Source organism: Fukomys damarensis, unplaced genomic scaffold (assembly GCF_012274545.1).
Source record: "Fukomys damarensis isolate Sample0158 unplaced genomic scaffold, DMR_v1.0_HiC HiC_scaffold_35, whole genome shotgun sequence".
Classification (NCBI taxonomy): Eukaryota; Metazoa; Chordata; class Mammalia; order Rodentia; family Bathyergidae; genus Fukomys; species Fukomys damarensis.
In genome coordinates, this window is record NW_022900947.1 from 34,774,612 (window position 1) to 34,794,961 (window position 20,350).

Genomic DNA, 20,350 nt, shown 5'->3' on the forward strand with positions numbered 1-20,350 from the left:
ACTCATAACAAACTTCCCATAGTTTGCATGTCTTGGTGATGGAGACTCTTGCAATATGTGGGACAAACACACATAAAACTTCGTACATGGCATGCTGACAGCACACATTGTGTTGGTTATTACTATTATTCCTTCAGCTACACACACATTAATAACACTTCCTTAACTTATCTTCTAGCAAAGGAGGCTCTTCATCAAAACTGTCAATGTAAGGAGACTGTGAATAATAATCTGAGTTGGATGCTGGCTGAAAAAGTTGTCCTGAGTGAGTTGCTGATGTGAGCATCTCCGGAGGAGTAAGCGGGGTGGGCTGATGCTGCCCACCGGCTTGTTGTCTAGGAAAAAAAAATGCGGATATTTACACATTGAATAAAGGAATATGCTGACAAATCAAGAGAGGAAGCTGTAATTTTCCTAATAAGATTTTACTTAGTTTTTAATGGATAGTTATCCAAGCAAGAAATAGCCTACTTAAAATTTAGTTTTATTCCAAAAAAATAAAAATCAATAAAACAACAAGTCATGAAAAGGTTTCCAGAAGAATGCTGTATACCAACCAATACAACTGAGCATGTATGATATCCTGAGCACTGCCCCTCATATTTTCCATTTAGAACTCTGTAAGGTCAAAGCTGTGTTTTTAATCCCACTTCACAGGGAAGAAACAGAGGCTTGTGGACACTAAACAACTTGTCGAGCATTGCGTTATGACACTGCCATGGATCTGGATGGAGGCTCTCTGTGCAACCAGGCCCTATACGTTACAGCTCTGTCACTGATGTTCATGGACGATCACCAATTGTGTTGCCCCATACAGCTGGGAGAGACAGCAAGTAAAAATAAACCTACCAGTAGAGCCAATTCAAAGGGAAAAAAATAAGTGCATAAATTTACCGCTGTCCATCAAGAAATGCACTCTCCAGTTCGGGCCATTCCCAAGTAGCACAAATGAAATATCCTTGAGTATCCAGTTAAAGGTGTTATACTGCTAGCTTTAGAATCTCTCTTTTGAAATGTGTGATTTAGTTTTGCTAAAACATGATGTTTCCATACTTCCTTGACTGTGTTTTTGCTCTTGGTGTTGCCATTTGTGTGAGAAAGTTGGAAACGTATTGGTATTTGTAAATTACACTTTACTAGAGGTAGAAAAGGGAAGAAAGGGGAAAGGGAGAGCATCAGGTTATTTGTTCATGATACACACTTTTACCCAAAGGAAGAAGAAGCAAAAAATAGCCCACCATGTTTGTTTGTTTGTTTTGTTTTGTTTTTTTCTACCAGTGACGTTTAACCTAAGCTAAAGATATAGTGCAACATTCTGAACTTGGGAAATCCCTGCGACTACTTGGGCTAATCTGTTTTAAAAATGGCTTTTAATGGTTTTTTTGAACATTAATCATAATCTGAAGTCTGAGAATAACATATTCAACCTTTACTACGTCTGTAAATTTGCCAAGAACATAACTTATTTTGGCGAATTACTCCACAGATATAGTAGGCAGAGACACGTGCACTCAATCATTCACCAACTGAACCATAGCGTTCATCAAGGTTTGCGACCAGGTGTGCTTCCTGAATCCCTCAGAACACATACTGATTACCATAGTTGTTCATTTAGCCATATGGCACACTCCTAATCTTGCTTTTTTTGTTGTGTTTTTGTTTTTGTTTTTTTTCAAAATTGGTACTGTAGAGACCAAAGTTACTCCATTTTAAGATAGAAAGCCATCTTGCGTCAAGCCCGACTCCTGGATGAGCTCAGGCCGCAGAAATTTGCTTAGCCTAGATAGAAACAGAACCAGATGGGTGGGAAAGGAAAACATAACCTTTCAAGAGAGAAGAAAAACAAAATGTACAGATTAGAGGAAGGGGTAGAGGAACACACTGACCTTCCACGGAAACTGCCTCCCCTTAGATTCGAGCCCCTTCCCGGTTTTGCCTGCCCGCTTTCGCAAGTTCCCCAGCAACATCCAATAGATTTAAGGTATAAAATATAAACAATGAAAAAGGGAGAATTTCAAGCCTCCCATAACCCTATAAAAATGGGCTTTAAAAGAGGGTCGGAGCTCTTGTCACTGAACCGCTGCACCGGTGAAGTCCAAGAGTCCAGGCTTGAGCTTGTAATAAACTCGTGTATTTTACATCGAACTCGACTCCTTGATGGTCTTTGGGGACATCGCGATCTGGGCACAACAGTACAATATCAAAGGCAACAGTAGAAACCAAATATAACTAAGATTCTAAATGTCTTCATACTTTGTAAAATTCTCCAAATATGTATTTTTAAATACATGTCTTGCTAGAAAAATAAGGGGTACATAAAGATGACTCAAGGGACCCGGGTCTAAATAAGATTTTCCTTGATATACTTGCCTAGTATTATCATAAATCTTGCACAGGTGCAGCTAACCAGGCTTTAAAAAGTGTAACTATCACAATTATTGCTTGCAAAGCAACTTTGGTGAATGACGAGACTTCATATGTACTCTGCATCAGTCTCACATCACAGGAGAGAAATGCATTAAAAATATTTCCTCCATTCCTCTTTGCTCCTCCATCTAGTATAACTTCTCCAACAAGGGCTTGGTTTCTACTGACTTATTATAAGGATATAATTATAAATTTCCCCTCCATTTAAGAAAGCAAATTTTTAAAATGTCTCTATGAAGCAAGCCTCAAATTTTTTAATTTATAAACTTACTAATCTTGACTTCAATGACTATCTAAATTTAAATTATCTCTCTTACTACTTCAAGTTTGTATGCACTGGCTATAATATTTACTATTACATCTTAAAGAACACCACCCAAACAGTGCCAAAATAATCTCATTATTGGTCTAAAGTCCCACCTAGAAAACTCTCTAAATACTCATAATCTAATTCTTATGTTTTAGGTCTTTTCCCTGAAATTGTTATAAGCAACCATATTTTTAAGCACATTCGTTTGTTTACTCACTCCCATATCTTCTGGTATTTTCCTTTTTAACAGACAGCACCACTTAGAACAGCAGTGCCAAAGAGTCCCTTAATACAAGGGGTTGTCCAAAACTACAGTGAATGCTTAAGTGAAATTCCTTTTACAGTAAAAGACACTTGCCATTAATCCCTCTGAGTGGTACCCGTCACTCTGAATACACTTATCCTATCATGACTGCTACCTTCTGAAGCAGTTCTGGAAGTTCTGTTTCATGAGTGTCTTTGTCATGCATGATCAAAACTAAAGTGAATGCTGTTGTTGAGTGCCATCCAATGAAAAGACAGGCTGTAAAACACTGTGGTATGTACTCACCCATCTCATTCACTAGATCTGGCACCTTGCAACTTCTGACTTTTCTGCAAAGTCAAAAAGACCATGAGAGATAAATGGTTTGAATGGATACAAAGCAACTATGACACCTCAACTAAAGATGCTTAATAAGGGAATCTCGAGAACTTCTTCAGAAAGTAGCAAGGATGGTGGCTTCAGTGTGTTCAAAAGGATGAAGAGTATTTTGAGTGGGGAGTAATGGCAATGTGTCTTTCACTGTAGTAATTTTTAAAAATGTAAATGTTCACTGTATTTGTTGATCACACTGTGTTCTTAGTAACATATTTCAAACTATTTCTTTTCTTGAAAAAAATTACAAGGAAAATAGAATTGCACACTTTTTACAACTTGCTTTATTAAAACTATATAGAATACTGAATGGTTAGCATATTAGAGGCACCATCAGAAGTCAGATTAATATACTCAATATTTAACATGTTAATGTTGCATATCTATACCAGCAATGAAAATTTTGTAGAACAAAATATTTTCTTTTGGATCGCACAAAATCTCTATTAGTTCTATGAAGAGGTAAATATTGAAATTGTGATGATTTCTAATTCAGCCTATTAGTACAGAGAGATAAATGTCAACTGAATTAGACTAAAAGAACTGTACTCTGACTGGAAAAATTTAAATTTTACTTTTGTCAGCAAACACCTCCTCTTTCTGTAAAAGCCACTAGCTTCTAGAGGCTTATCTTTTCTATACACTACTGTATTAAGGTAAGTAAGGCATGGTTGCTGGAAGTTTTTTAAAATGTTCAGCAGGACTGAACATTTGTCATCCAGTGATATATAGACAGTCATTGTTATATTTCTTGGTTATATTTCTGCTTGGAGATGTATTTAGTTTTCTGTACCTTGCCACATAGCAATTAATAATTAACTATATATTTTATTAAAGTGTTCATTTTTTCTAATATGATATATTTGGACTTTTATGCTGATGGTCAACTGGTGTTTCTTTCCCTCTTCAGTCTAACCCTGAGGGAATGTAGGCAGTGAGTTCATTCTTAACATCATATCATGAAAAACAAGGCTGCAATTACACACACACACACACACACACACACACACACACTAATATTCCTAGTATAGGTATACTTCTTTCAGAGAATGAATAAAAGAAATAGACATTTCAGGGCAACTGGTTCCTTTCTGTAAAACAGGAAAACAAACATGGAAAAGCCTACAAAATAGTTCCCAGTGTAGGTTATACTCTTAGACTGACCATCCTGGAATATATTAAACTCATACTAGTCTCTACCCCAGAATATTTCCATTGCTTCTTTATCTTCCAAAGTATAAATTATAAAAGGCAAACTCACTGATAGGATTTGACACAACAGGGACACAAGAGGGATCTGAAGGAGTCAAAACTCCAGATATTTAACCTTACCATTTGTACCAAGATTATGTACTAATACCTTCTCCCTGTCCCTTAGACGATGGTTCAGCAAGAGCAACCAGGAAGCTTGCGAAAACAGCCTCTTCAGGCTTCTGTTTGGAAGAGGGAGCAGCTGGAGAAACAAGTCCACATTTCCCTGGGCAGAGTTGAAGCACGACCCCCTGCCCCACTGAAGTCTTGTATTCTTTCTACCTGGAGCTTTAAAAGCTTCAAGGTAATTTTTCTAAGTTTAACAATAACCTTCAAGAATTAATACATTTGAAATATTTGTTACAAGTTCATTAGGCCTACATTTGTTAGAATGGTACAGAAACTAGACCTCCTACTTCGTGTTCAATGATCCTGCCTATCCCTACTACTCCAGCATTATTAGCAATAATACACATTATAAACTAAAATGTCTTTATTTTACAAATCATATGCCCATCTTCATTCTGGGCCTAATCAAGAAATCTTGGACTAAAATCTTAACCCCGTTTCTTATCTATAGATCTTGAGAAAGTTTCTCAATTCTCTGGGTGGCTGGACTCTCAGTTGTAAAATGAGAATAAAGCAAGACTCATGTCATAAGGGAGAGGATCCAGTGAGTTAATTTATATAGCTCAAACAGTTTCTATACGTAACGAGATCAATGAGTATTAGTCACTACCAGAGTTGTTCTGACCCTTCTTCCAATCCACTAACCTAGACCCACAAAAAAACAGGCCAAAAATCAATTATGTAACCAAGTACAGTAATGTTAAATGACTTCAGGCAACAAAGTGTCAATTGCTTTTGTAAGCCATATTTAAATCATGGATTTCATGAATATACACTTTTCTACACATTATCACAATTGTTCTTTATGATAATTCCATGAACTGGGTATTCCTAATAGCTTTATATTTCAGATGAGGAGAAAAAACATATCTTCCCAATGTCATAATGCAAGCAATACAAGAGCCAGAACTTTAACCAAAGTCTCTTTACCTTAAATACATTGTTTTGCCACCAAATATTAAATAGATATGTACTACACTCTTTAAGCATTTTGTTTTTTATTCAAGTGAATTTTCATTGAAAATAATATCTTTTGAAATATAAGTGTGTTGATTTTCTAGCATACTTTTCATATTGCCTGTATAATTTAAATACATATTTAATTTTTAAACTCTCCACAATAAAATCTTAAATTTTGTGATGGAAAAGACTGGGCTTCACCCTTAGCTTTGGGTTTGAACTGTCCGTAATTTATGACACAAAACAGACACTCAAAAAATACCTATCAAATTTGATGAAATCTGACTCTCAAGCAATGTCCTGAAAAAAATTAAGTGTTGCAGCTTGTGTTTAGATGCCCCCTCCTAAGGCCTTATGTGGTCGTAGGTGGCTGTCTCAGAGATGGCGGAATCTAGAGTGTGTGACGCTAGGATTAAGGACTTGGGGTTACAAGTCCACTGATTGGTTTGGCACCACCCTAATCCCCTTTGTCTGGAGAAGACAAAAGGGGAAGAAAGATGCCTTTAAGTTTCCCTGGTTGGTTTTGCTGTCTTCTGCCACCATGAACAGTTGCCCTCCTGCCACCCTATCTTTGAGCCAGCCAGCTATGGACTGAAACCTCTACAAACTGTGAGCCAGACTTCCTCCTTTAACTTTGAGCATCAGGTATTTTCTCTCAGCAAGGAAAGAAAGGTAACTAAGAAAATTAAGTTGAAAGAAAATACCTTCTACTTACCTAGTGCTTGTACTTGGGATCCCTGTTGAGTTTTATTTTGAAAAGAATAGATAAGACACTTACCTGGCAAGTTGCAAATGACTCCTACCTAGAACTGAATTGATTTCTCTTTCCTTTCTTGTAATTTTTTAAGGGACTTTACTGAGATATATCTTAGTGGCATACTATGGAGAACTTTGTCTTCTCCCAAGGAAACCTCTCTACATAGAATCCTTTACAATAAGGTTAACAGTTCTCAAATGAGAGCATATTAGCTCAATATAAAACACTTACTCTCCAGATCTGTAAAGATCTCCACAGGCACTGGCATCAATACAGCTCTGCTCCTGGTTACCAATAACATAATTAGACTGGTAAAAGTCAGTCTCAAATTGCCCCAGGCTTGACATCCTGAGAAAAAACAAGATTACTTTTTACTAAATTCACAAGTCAATAAAACCTTGAAACATTCACAAAGATTAACTGACACTGTGATTATGGCTGTATTCTATCAGAGAATGAGGTCTTCTTTGAAAGTTAAGTTAAATATTGTGGAAAGCATATGGAAATATATGTTAGAAAGTCATTAACAAAATATGTTATCTTCAACTACATTTTTTGAGGTTTCACATCTCCAGAGGGTAACTTTAACTGTATTGACTTTAATCTGAAAGAACTAACATTCTTTACCAAATATTTTATTGTTAGTAGTTCAAGAGAAATGTTCTGATACATGTATGTGAAGTTTTCCCTCAATGTAATAGCTGGTTATAATAATAATTCTATTTGAGTTTGATTTTCCCAGAGATTTAAAACTTACTAAACAGCCTGTCTGCTCCACAAAATAAAACAAAGCACATAAACCTATTCCCTAGTTCTATTTAGAAATTTCTAATAAATGTTTGGGGTTTTTTTTCTTATTTTCCCAGGATACTACCCCTGGGCTCCTGGCCGAGTTAGAGAAAGAAAGGCTCTTTCTTCTCTCTTCTACACACTCTGCATAGTTTGTCCTCAATTTTAGTAGTGAAGAGAAATGCATGGCCTTCTCTTGGAGCTTAAGGCCAGGAGCACCAGATCAAGAATATTGTGAGAAGAGAAAGGGATAAGGGCGTGATATTAAAAAGGTGATCCGGATATCTAGATAAAAATGAGAAAACAGAATAGAGACTTTTCACATGAAATATTATTCAACTCAACATTTCAATCTTTTTTCTTTGAAAACCTTTTTTTTCCTCATTGAGTTTATTGGTACATTGTAGGAATACAGTACAGTTACCTTCATCATTGGCATCTCGTACCTTTACATGACAGGTCTTGGTTCCCATTTTTTCCCCTTACCCCTGCCCTCCCTTCACCCTCTCCTTTCCCTATTTACAAACACTTTATTTCCATTTTTTCATTTTCTCATTTTTTTTTCTTTTCCCTTATTACCTTTTTTTTTAAAGTAGACTTAGAAGCTACTAGGAGCAATTCATATAATTATAATCTTCTATGGGATTCTACCTATGATGAATGCCAAATTAAATTACATAAGCAGCCTTAACTGTAAGAGCCTCATTAATCAGAAATGTTCAAGGAACAATTGTTAAATATATCAAATTTGCTCAGTTCAGTAAAAATACAGACAGCTTTTCTAAAATTAGATACAGTAATTCATATATCTGGTTTAATAATCAAGATTTTTCATTAGCTATGTGTATGAAAGTAGCTATGAATCATTTAAACTAAAATCAGAAATGAGTAATAAATCTTTTAACACTTTATAATTTATAGAACTGAATATTTAATAGTACAACTTTCTCAGTCCGTAAAAATGTTATTATAAAACATAGAGAATAATTTCACTGGAGAAATCCTAAGTTTTCATAACATGAAAAGCTTTATGTAATATGAATAATGGTACTAGAATTCTTGCATAACCTCGCTTCATATTTTATTTAAACATCAAGTATTTCAGAAGAATCATATGAATCTGATACATACCTCTATATATTTCCCCTGGAAAGATCCTCCAACTAGTGTAGCTTTATTTTGGAAATACAAAGCAAATCAGTTCGTGAAAAGATGACGAGGTGGTTATATTTATAGTTTTCTAAATTTGTACATGGACACTCTGAACAGATGCTACAGCCAAAAAAAAAAAGCCCACCAAAAGCCAAGTACAGTATCTTATAACACTTTTTATAGTTTAAAACACAATAGATGGTGCACACACATAAATTTGATGTGGAAAAAAAGTAGATTAAGTTTCAGTTTCCTTCTATACATGTTCATTAAACTTTGAGGCAAGCAGTGGAAAGTAAGGGCCTCAATATTTTCTCCTCTTCTGTGGTGTTCAACCCAGATAAGACTTCCTAATAATATGCGGTACAAAAAATCAATATATGGTATACGATCTTAATATGAAGATCTTAGCACCAAAATGAAAATGGAGTGTTGTTCACCCTTCCCAATGGCAGTACAAAATTCCTGACTCCCATACCTTAAAGGAGGAAAGGTGTAATTCCAATCACGATTTTAGAGATTTCAGTCCGTGTTCAGCTGGCTTCAAAGCAAAACTGCTCAGTTTATGGCATCTATAAAACAGCAGGGCACTGGAGAGGAAAAGGCCAGGGGCCACAAATACTAGTCAGGATCCTACCATCGTGACCCACCCAGAAGTACCCAGGAGTGTGAGTTACTAATCCCTTAGGCAGGTCTGGAGCCAATCAAGCATATTATCTGATTTAATGGTCACAGGGTTCTTACCAGTTTTACCAAATCGTAAGCATTTGATGTATATGAACAACCTTTAAAAGATTATTTAGCTTCTGCCTCTGATTTTTTTCCTCCTTGTTACTTCTCCAGCAGAGGTCAAGATAGGCACGCAGGGCAAGTTCTATCTCATTTTTAGTCCAACCCTACTTTTAAGCTAACCATTGGGAGCTTTTTAACTTATCCCCAACCAGGAAGCGATGTGAGTTGCTTCTGTCTACATCACTGTCACCGCCAGCAGAATTCTGACTCAGTTATCCCGACTAATATTCCGAATTTTATCAGGGTCTGATGTTTTTGTACCTAATATCGAACCTACGGCTGGACGTCCGGTGCCCCCTGCTTCATATTAATTTCTAGTTACTTGAAAATTTCCACATACCCAAATCCCCAGTAGCTGGAATTTTCTGTTCAAAGGCAGATTATCTGGCATTTGGCAAGGGCAAAATGTCAAAGTACTTTTTCCCACGTACTTAAAACATTTGATTTTTTTTTTTTTAAATCAGAGCTGCCCTGTCTAGGTCACTGCGCAAGTCACAGTGGGTCACAAATTTATTGAGGACCTACCTGCTATTGAATATAAGACAGTGTTGTTGATGCTTCCAGAAATGGACAAACCAAACAGGCCTACATTTGCAGACATATTTTATTATCGATTAAACTACATCTACAACTAATTACAAGGACTAGCTGGCCATTGTTTTACAAACCTCAGGTTTAAGGCATTTAATTTTTATAAAACTCTTATTAGGTCTTATTATCGTATTGTACAGAAAAAGAAATAGAGATTAAGTAAGTCACCCAAAGTCCTCAGCTACCCAATAAAACTGATGTTTGAAGCCTAGCAAACTGAGTCTAATCTTACATTATTATCCAAGGTAATTTTAAGAATTATCCAAGTTGTTGCCAGGGATTTGGCTAGGTGGTTTTGCCACCTGCCTCACAAGCACAGGAACCAGAGTTCAATCCCTGGTACCAAAAAAAGAAAGAGAATAAAATAATTATCCAAGTTGAATGTGTTATTAAGATGCAGAGTGAGAGCCAGGCATAGTAGGGCACTCCTCCAATCTCAGCACTCTGGGAGGCTAAGGCAGGAGGATCATAAATCTGAGACCAACTCTGCCAATTTAGTGATTCAGAGACACCTCTTCGCAAAATTTAAAAAGGGTTGGTGATGTGGCTCAGTACAACGGGCCTAGGTTCAATCCCACATATTGCACACATGCGCGCACACACACACACACACACACACACATACACACTGGAGAGTGAGATGGGAATAGGATTTGAGTACTCAGAGAAGATCTCTCAAGAGGCTCACTTGGATAGAGAACTCCTTCATGAGCTAGAAGTTACTTGAAAGATTACTTGAAGTGTATTTCAAGTGAAGGCTTTCATATGATAAGGAATTTAGCAGCTTGTGGTTTGAACAGGAAGTCAAGGTGGGTAGTGGCTTTTCACATGGAAAAACTGAAGATGAGTCAGACCTGTAACAAAAGCTGGATGACAAAGGACATTGTTGATCATGATATGGAATCTATGTTTTATTAAAATTAAAATGAGACACCATTGAAGCATTTTAAGCACCTGTATGATGTGATCAATTTATGCAGGAATGCAGAAGGGAGACCAGGAAAATGAGGACGAGTTACATGAAGTGAGGAAGGGCTCATAGAAACAGAAGGGAATAAATAGATGCAGAGAACACATGGAAAAAATGCTTTATAGCATACAATTTCTTTCAGGTGGGAGAAAAGCAATTATGGTGATCTCTGGAATTCTGGCGAACATTTCTTTTTAAATGTATAGTATTATGAGAAATGGCCAAATTGTTGTAACAGCCAAATTTTGATCATCCTTTTTATTCCTTCTTTCAAAATTCTTAGCTTATTTTATTGTTATTAATATGTATCAATTGTACATATTAAAGGGTTTTGTCATGATATTTTGACAGATGAAATCAGTGTGTATTAATCAAATCAGGATCATTAGCATCAAAGTTATTTATGTGAGAACATGGGTTCCTACCTGTAATAGCAAGTACTCAGGACTCATTCTTTTTTTCCCCCTGATATATAAATTCTAATATATAAAGTCACTGAAAAGCTTATCAAAGGTAATATTATTAATCTTATTTATATAAATAAATTTTAAAGTTTTTGCAAGTCTGCACTTTTCAATATCATTTCCTTCATGAAAAGTTGGCTCAATTAAATGAGTTGTAAAAATAGATAAACCAAAAATAGGATTAAAAATGAAATTATTCTAAACCCCAAGTGAACTATAAGTCATGAAACATTGAAGACCAAATGACTTCAATTTCCTGAGAAATGCATTAATGACCTTTAATACACATGCCAGAGTACTTTAAAGGTACTCTTATAATTTAACACTGTATATGTAGAAAACTGCACTCATTTCCATGAACAGACCATCTAAATGTTATATCGTACATTGAAGAATAAGGCTTAAATCAACATTATATTCAGTCAGTGTTATCAGTTAATTATTTTAGTTTATCTAAACAGTTGTTCATTCTCAGTGATTGAATACTGAATATGAATAGATTTTTCAATTTATAGAAAAAGCATTATTTTGTACTCATGCTTTCCTTTTATTCACTTCCTTTTCTCCTCTCCCTCTTACCTTCCCTCCATCCTTCCTTCCTTTCTGTCTTTTTTCTCTCCCAAGTTAATCTCATTAATCTCCCTACCTTTATATACCACTACACATTCACACATTCCCAAAGCTTACAATGCAGCCTTTCCTTTCCTTTTCAGCTTCAAACTATGTATTTAGCAGACATTTCAAACAACATAATCCAAACTGAACTTTTTATCTCTTTTTTATTTCAAAAAATGTCATTTAAAAGTGTCTACTCACACAAATCAGAAATCATCTCATTCTGAAATTATCTCAATTGTATTTCTAAATGTTTTAGTCACTTTTCTATTGCTGGTACAAAATACCCTATAACCCACAACTTAAAGGAGAAAAGGTTTATTTTTGGCTCACAGTTTTTTAGTGAGTTCAATCCATGGTAGGCTGGTGCCAAAGCAGAAATAGTGTGTTGGGAGGTGCCTGGAGGAAGCTTGCTTAGATCATGCTTGTCAGGAAGCAGATTGAGAAGAGGGAAACCAAGGAGGTTGATACAGCTTCCCGGGTCATACATGCAATGATCTACTTCCAACTAGGTCCTACCACCTAATGGCATGTTCAGCCAAGAGATCATCAATGGATTAATCCACTGATGAATATAACACCCCATGATCTAATCACTCCAAAACCCACATATCTGAATACATGAGACTTAAGGGGGATATTTTAGGCCTAAACTAGGACACTAAAATATATCTCTCACTAATTCTCTACATTTCTATTGCAATCAGCTTGATTGAAGCCATCATATTTTCTTAGACTTCAATTTGTAATTATCCCACTTGCAAAACAACAAATTGGTAGCAGGTACTAAAGCTTACACAGAGACTGTTAAAAGTGTACTTTTATTTTTTTAAAGTGTACTTTTAATGGCAAATTGATTTGTCGAACTGAAGATCTCTTTGTCCTTGCTAGCTACAATTATCTGTCAAGATAGATAAGGAAAAATTATTTCCATACATAATTTCTTAGTATCTTTCTATGTGTTGAAGAGAATGTAGGTTCTTCAACAGCTGTAGCTGGAATAATTTATCCTGTGCCTGACAATTATTTATACATATTTTTGTTAAATGAAAAGATGAACAGTGAGATAGATGATCGCCACTATTGGGCCTGCAATCTTAGAATCTAATATATAAAATGTTACTTAGAGATATGAATGTTGCATAAAATTATGACATTCATCAATGTAATCTTCTGATATACAAAGGAGGCTCAGACAGGCTAAGTGACTTGTGCAAAGCCACAGACCTAGTATGTGACCAAACTTAGTCTGAATATCAACTTCCTCACTAAGCTCAGTTTTCCAACATAGGCCCTGTTCTAATTTAGGTCACCCTCATCACTGATGTAAAATATTAACTTTCCTAAAAATCTTCTTAAGAATTTCTAGAAGTCTTCTTTCTGAGTGTCTTTATGAGGTGTGATGAAGACAAAAAGTACGCTGTTATTGAATGTCACCTAAAGAAAAAGCATGGCTTATAAAAAATTACATTTGTCTTCATCCACCTTATTCACCAGCTCTGGTAATATGTGACTTCTGGCTGTTCTCCGAAGCTAAAATGACAGAAAGGTAAACACTTTGAATCAATTCAGGACATCAAAGCAACCATGACAATGCAGCCAAAGGCACAAAAGATTGCCAAAGCTGTTTAGGAAAGTGGCAAGAGTGATGACATAAGTCTGTTTGAATTTGGGGGAAGTATTTTGAGGTGATATATGGTAATTTGCCTTTTACTGTGCTAAATACTTTTTACATTAAACATTCGGCGTATTTTTCAATCATACCTTATATGTACAGTATTAAATTTATATATGCGAGTATAATGAAGCTTGTGCATAAAATATGAGCATTGTCCAGGATTTTTCAAAAGGAGCCATTAACACACTGGCTGGTAAGTGGTAAATACTCTGTAAATGTTACCTGGTATGATTATGTTTCTAGGTGGAAATGAAGTGGGATCAATAGCAGGCATCTGTATTTATTCTTGTGCCCATAATGAATCAGCCCATAATGGTTTAGTGAATTCTAACAGAAATCTGTCATAGAAATCTATTTTATCAAAAGCAACTGGGGATAATTGATGAGGCAATATTTTTAAATGTTATGTCTCATAGAGAGGTTGTGGTTAGAGATAAAACATTTTCCGGGCACTCATCTCTTATTTTATAGTATAGAAACAACACTTTTAATGATAAGAAAATTTAAGCAATGCTGTTGACAAATAAACATGAAAACAGGAAATGAGAACTTTTCAGGAAAAGTACAAAAAATATTAACTAGCTTCTTGTAGCAAACTATGAGAAAATACAAAGACAGAAATTAATCAACATGGGAGCTACTAAGACTCTGAATAGAATTTAGAGGAAGTTTTGAACAACCAGTACTTGGTTGATTTGAAAACAAAGTTGTCTGCCAGTTCTAGGCTCTCTTCAGCAAACCATTCTCAAGATAAGAAATAGCTCAGCACAAGGATAAAACTCAGGATGCCACTGTTAAATACCAACTTTGGGGATAAGCCCAAGGAAGTGACTGTGAAATTATTTAAGACATAGATACATGTAAGACTGTACAGTGAGCTCAGACCATCTCGGTTAAAGGAGTAAGAATTTTAGGAAAATTAGTATTTTACATCAGTGATGAGGGTGACCTAAATTAGATCAGGACCTATCTTGGAAAACAGTATTAATCGTGAAATTGAATATAAATTGATCCACAAGAACCTCAAATAGGGAGGGAGTAAATTCATTAGAAATTGATTTCCTTTGAGTAGGAGTTAGCATAATTTGTAAATAATAATAATTCATGCAGAAAAATCTGCAAATATTGCATGTTCCATTTGTAGTCATTAGTAAAAATTGTACATGTATCTTAATGTCACCTTAGACACAAAGAAAGCAATATAATTTGCTCATCTGGAATCTTTCTCACAAAGGAGGAGACACTGTTCAGAAAGGGGTGAGAATTATTAGGCTTCATACCTCAAACCTCAAAGGTTGTGTTTGTCCAATGGTGTTATGGAAAAATCCACATGTTTAAATATTACTCAATAAAGTAGAATCAGAGGTGGAGATGTAGTTTTTAATTCACTATGCCTCCATCCTTAGGCAACAAAGCAAGTTTTTAGTTCAAGGTGCTCAGCACTCTGGGCTATGTAAAGACATCATCAGTTTTTGCATCTTTAATGCTCTTTGTTTCTGATTTATTTTCATTCTGATAGATACATATTTTTCTCTAGTCAACACTGTTTCTTAAGTTATACCATCTGATTGGCTATTCTGTACATCATCCTTTCTCCTTGAAGAAGATTTTGATACTCTTGTTCTCATCTCTTACAGATAGCTTTAGAGTTGCAAGGATATTTTTGCTTTCATTTCCAAACATTAGATGATGTCTGTAATTGGTCAGCTTTTTGTCACTGAGATACAGACACCTATGGCTTAAAATGTGCGGCTTAATTTGGATCAGCACTTCAGAGGACTCAGTCCATGGTCAGCTGACTCAAAAGCAGAAACAATGGTTGAAGGGTGCAGTGAAGCAAAACTGTTTAGTTCATAGTGGCCAGGAAACAGAGGCAGGCAACAGAGCTAGAGAGAAAGGAGCCAAACAGAAAAGTCATGTCTCCATGTTCTGCACAGACACACTCAAAAGTGACCACTACTACTCCCCTAGGTGACTCCCAAGCCAATCAAGTTGGAAATTAAGCTTAGACATCACAGTCCACCCCTTGTCCACTTGACAGCTAAACATATCTCCTTAAATGACAGATAGTCTCCAATTAGGGAAATTAGCAAATTCATATGTTCATCTAACTATTCTTTTTTTGATCTTTATTAAATGTATTGATACATTTTAGGTATACAATGCAGTTACATTCATCATTGAGATCTTGTACCTATACATGACTTAGCTAGCTCTTAATTTTCCCCATTCCACAGCCCTTCCTTCACCTGCTCTACCCTTCCCTGCTTACAAAGACTTGTTTCCATGTTTTTCCTTTTCACATATTTTTTCTTTTCCCTTTTTAACTTTCCCCTACCCCTATCATTCCTCTACTCTTTTAGACTTTTCTTCCTATCACACAATATCAATTATACATTTTAATCCTTATTTACTTTTACTTTATCACACCAGAGAAAGTATTCAGTATTTACCCATATGTGATTTATTAATTTCACTTAAGAGTATGGCCTAAATGTGCACCTGCTTAGCTATAAATCTTTCTAGTTTCTCATTCTTTATGGCTGAGTAGTACTCCATTTTAGATATTAAAAAATAACACATCTTCTTTATCCAGTCTCCAATTGATGGACAATTGGGCTGTTTCCAAACTTTAGCCATTACAAACTGTGCTGCTATAAACATGGGTGAGCATGTATCACTCTGGTATGACTCTTTTAATTCTTTTGGGAAGATACCCAGCAGAGGAATAGCTGGATCATATTGCACCTCTAATCGTAGTTGTTTAAGGTATCTCCATAATGAATTCCACAGTGGTTGCACCACTGCACTCCCACCAACAATGAAGAAGGGTTCCTATCTCCCCACGACCCCACCAGCATTTGTTATTGGTTGATTTCTTGAGAGCAGCCATTCTTACTGGAGTGAGATGGAATTGCAGTTTTGTTTTCATCTGCATCTCTCAAATGATCAGTGATGTTGAACATTTTTTCATATGATTATTTGTGGCTTTTACTTCTTTGTCTGAGAAATGTCTGTTTATTTCAGATGCCCATTTTTATCTTGAGTCTTTGTATTTGGGAGGTCTGACTTTTTGAGTTTTTTCTATATTCTAAATAGTAGGCCTTTGTTTGAGGAACAGCTGATACAAATTTTTTTCCCACATTGTGGGTTGACTCTTAGCTCTGTTTGTGATTTTTCTGGCAGTGCAGAAACTTTTTAAAAAGATGAGATCACAGTTGATTCTTTGTGCTCATTCCTGTGCTACTAAGGATTTTTTCATAAAGACTTTTTCTATGCCAACATCTTCAAGAGTTCTACGTAACTTTTCTTCTAGCAAGTTTAGTGTTTTTGTTTTAATATTTACATCTTTTATCCACTTAAATTTTAGTTTAGTGCACGGTGAAAGATACAGGTCTAGTTTCAATCTTTCACAAGTTGAAATCCAGTTTTTCCAATACCATTTATTAAAGAAGCTGTCCTTCCTCCAATGAGGGTGTTCGGCTCCTTTGTCAAAGATGAGGTAGGTGAGTATGTCTGGAGTTGTTTCTGCATTTTCTTATCTGTTCTGCTGATCTTTGGGTCTGTTTCTGTGCCAGCACCATGCTGTTTTTTTCACAGTGGCATTGTAGTATAGTTTAAATTAGGAATTGTGATACCACTGTCTTGTCTCTGATGCCTAGAATGGCTTTTGCTATTCTATGTCCCTGCTTGTTCCATATTCTTAAAGCTTCATATGTGGCATCAGGGTACACAGTGGTGTATTGTGCGTTACAGAAGACTTTAGCAGCCTCAAATCTATGGCCTTGCCTGTTACACCCCACATAAACTCTCACTTGGGCTGGCTGTGCTGCGGCCAGAGGTTTTCATGACAGATAGTCCACATTTTTGGCAGCTGCAATCCACTAGAGTCTCCACTGCATGCTCTGCATGATTGTCACAGCTTCACACAGTCAGGGATACTTGCCACGATCTCCCAGGTCTTCCTTTGAACTATGAGTAATACTAGTAGTATCTTAAATCTACATCGCTCGCTCATTTTTATTGACTATATAACATATGTATTCTCCCTGTTTTGGTGGAAAAAAGGACCATGTTTTAATTGACTCCAATTTTCATTTTTTCAGGACATTAATATGGAAATAAACAATATGGGGGAAGGTATAGCCAAGTGATTACTGAATAAAAATTACACATTGCAGCATCTCCAATGTTCCCATACTTTTTCTCTTGCACTGACAGAAAAATATAGAGTGTGTGAATTATTCTGTGATGTTATCAGCTGCATAATTTCTCCTGTGGGCTTGAAATAAAGTGTTGAACATTTCCAGGTACTGATTAAGGTGGTTAAGGTATTGCTCAAAGCATTAACAGAATTTTCTCTGGCTCTGAGCCAAATTTCTTAAACCCTCGCATGAACTCCATCCCCTGAATTCCTCATTGGGAAAAAAACCTAGAAAGAACATTCCCTCTTCTCGCTGCCAGCCTGAACTTAGGCCACACACTCTGCAATAAGTTCTACTAGTAAATGATTTGGATTGTCAACCTAAGGAAGAGTCCTTCTTTCTCTTCATTCCTAACTGGCTCCCATCTCTTGATGCTTTGGGGCACTACCTCATGGAAATTTCCATGATGATGCTTTTGGGGCCACTGCAGCTAATCATTTAGCCAGGACCAAATAAACATCAATATCCACATTAAATTACTTATATTTTCATAGAAAAGCTATGGAAGTATTAATGAAGTATTGTTTCTAAGTGAAATATAGATATTGCCTGTCATAGGTTTCTGAAGAAAATATAGCTCTGACAAATTTATTAGTGAGGATGTGTGCTCCCAAATATATTCCTAACCAAAGCACAGGCATTGTCTTGAGTTTACTAAAATTACCTGATGGATGAAAATACAGCGTGGCCACTAGTGGACCATGTAATTTGGTACTGGATAGTGCTTAATTTCTGCAGGTCAAAGACTATGGCACACTGAACAGGCTTTGTCCTCCTCAAATAGCAAAGGAAAGATCCATAAACACATAATTTTCAGTTATGACTAAATGCCTAACACAGTGAGAGTCACTCAGGGATTTGTGAAAAATAAGTTTTGTTTTTGAGATTTTTGGTTTTAGAATAATATATCACAAAGTAGAAAATAGTTTAATTGGTCTTCATCTGATTACCCCAAGAGTGTCGACAGTACAAACCAAAGAAAAATTTTCTACTAAGTATTTCCTTATATTATTTGTGTTTGGTTTTGTTTCTTAGCCTTCCTTACCTTCTTAGAAAGCTATCGTATCCCATCATTGGATAGATTTAGATTCTTGTATTTCTGTCCAATATATATTGTCAAATTAAAGCAATTGTTTGGAAACAGATTTCTAGTCTCTGAAACCATACTGTTAAACACGCGGTCCATGGAGCATGAGCAGCTGTGATACCCAAAAGTTTGGAGAAATGCAGACTATCAGGCCCTTTATGGACCTAGTGAATATAGATCACATATTACAAAGTGTACAGGTAATTACTAAACACATAAACTTTAGTGTATGCACACAGAGAGAAGCACCACTTTTGAAGAAAGCAAAGTGATGATGCGGGTATCCCCCCAGAGGTCCATGTGATGTTGAAGAGCTTACACCTAGATCTTGTTTAGAATGGGAAGAAGCTGAGCTTAGTCTAAGTTAGGACTCAATTCACTGGCTTGGGACTTTGGCAGGTAAACTGAAGGGCTGAGTTGAGGAGGAAACTAAAACCCACAGTGGCTGAGACAGAGAAAGGCCTCTTGGAAGGGCAAAGTCTGAGGGGAGGTAGCAGAAAAATAAATAAGGGAAAAGCTAGTTCCAGAAGCATACAACTGTTATCATAGCACCCATATGAAATTTAAAAACATTCCATACAATTTTTCTATATACATATGCATGAGAATTATTCATACAAATGTGTGCATGCACATATACATGAATATAGAAACTTCATACAAAAACATGTATAAGAATGAGAAATAACACATTTAAGATAATGGTTACCTCTTAGAAGGTGAATTAGATATCACAGTGCATAAAAAATTTGACAAATTTTTCCTACACATACAGATATAGTCTTTATACAGATCAATATATAAGAATGATAACACATTTACAATAATAGTTATGTCTTGGGATATGAATTAGTTATCATGGTGCCTGACAAATTATACCCTTCCAAACATGGCAGTTTAAACCATGTGTTTTCAGGAATACGGATATGGCTTAGCTATCATCTGCCTGAGGGTTTCTCACGAGGCCACAGGGACGCAGTTTCCTATGAAGACCATCAGGGAGGATCTGCTTCCAAGTTCACCCACATGGTTGCTGTCAGGACTCAGGTCTCTGTGGGTGCTCAACTAAGGCCTCAGTTCCTCAGCAGCTGGTGCCTAGAGGGCCTTCCCATAGAGCCCAACATGGCAGTGGGCTTCATCAGAGGGAGAGTGTGAGACTATTAGCAAAATGGTAGCCACAGTCCGTTGTAACCCCTTCTTGTTTGCTCTGTAGGCACAGGATCACAGAACACGCAATTTGGAAGGGTTATGGGTCCTTGCTGTTTCTCTTCACAATTACTTGAAAGTCCCAAAATAATCCCTTGACTTCTTTGGACTTCTCAGAAGACAAACTTATTAATGGGTTAGAAGACTCAATATTATTCCAGTGATAATTACTTTCAAATTGATCCTTAGGTTTGATAAAATACCTTTCAAACTCCAGCAGGATTATTTTTGTAGAAATTGTCCAGCTGATTCTAAAATTCAAATGGAATGAGAAATGACCCTACAGGGCACAGGATCATGCACCTGTAATCCCAGGACTAATGAAGTGAG

At 36.2% G+C, this 20,350-nt stretch overlaps 1 protein-coding gene across 4 annotated transcripts in view; it reads right to left on the reverse strand.

The window, feature by feature from the left end:
* Yipf7 (Yip1 domain family member 7) overlaps window positions 1–20,350 on the reverse strand; it is a 39,690-nt gene that overhangs the window by 13,319 nt on the left and 6,021 nt on the right. For 2 of the 4 annotated variants that reach the window (XM_033758811.1, XM_033758813.1), the window contains 4 exons: window positions 8,891–9,002; window positions 8,392–8,432; window positions 6,703–6,819; window positions 172–335 (listed from right to left, as the gene is read on the reverse strand). In XM_033758811.1, the coding sequence (XP_033614702.1) occupies window positions 172–335; window positions 6,703–6,818 (280 nt within the window). In that variant the 5' untranslated portion in view covers window position 6,819; window positions 8,392–8,432; window positions 8,891–9,002. The remainder of the gene's footprint in view (window positions 1–171; window positions 336–6,702; window positions 6,820–8,391; window positions 8,433–8,890; window positions 9,003–20,350) is intronic. The other 2 variants (XM_033758812.1, XM_033758815.1) reach the window with 2 other exon arrangements.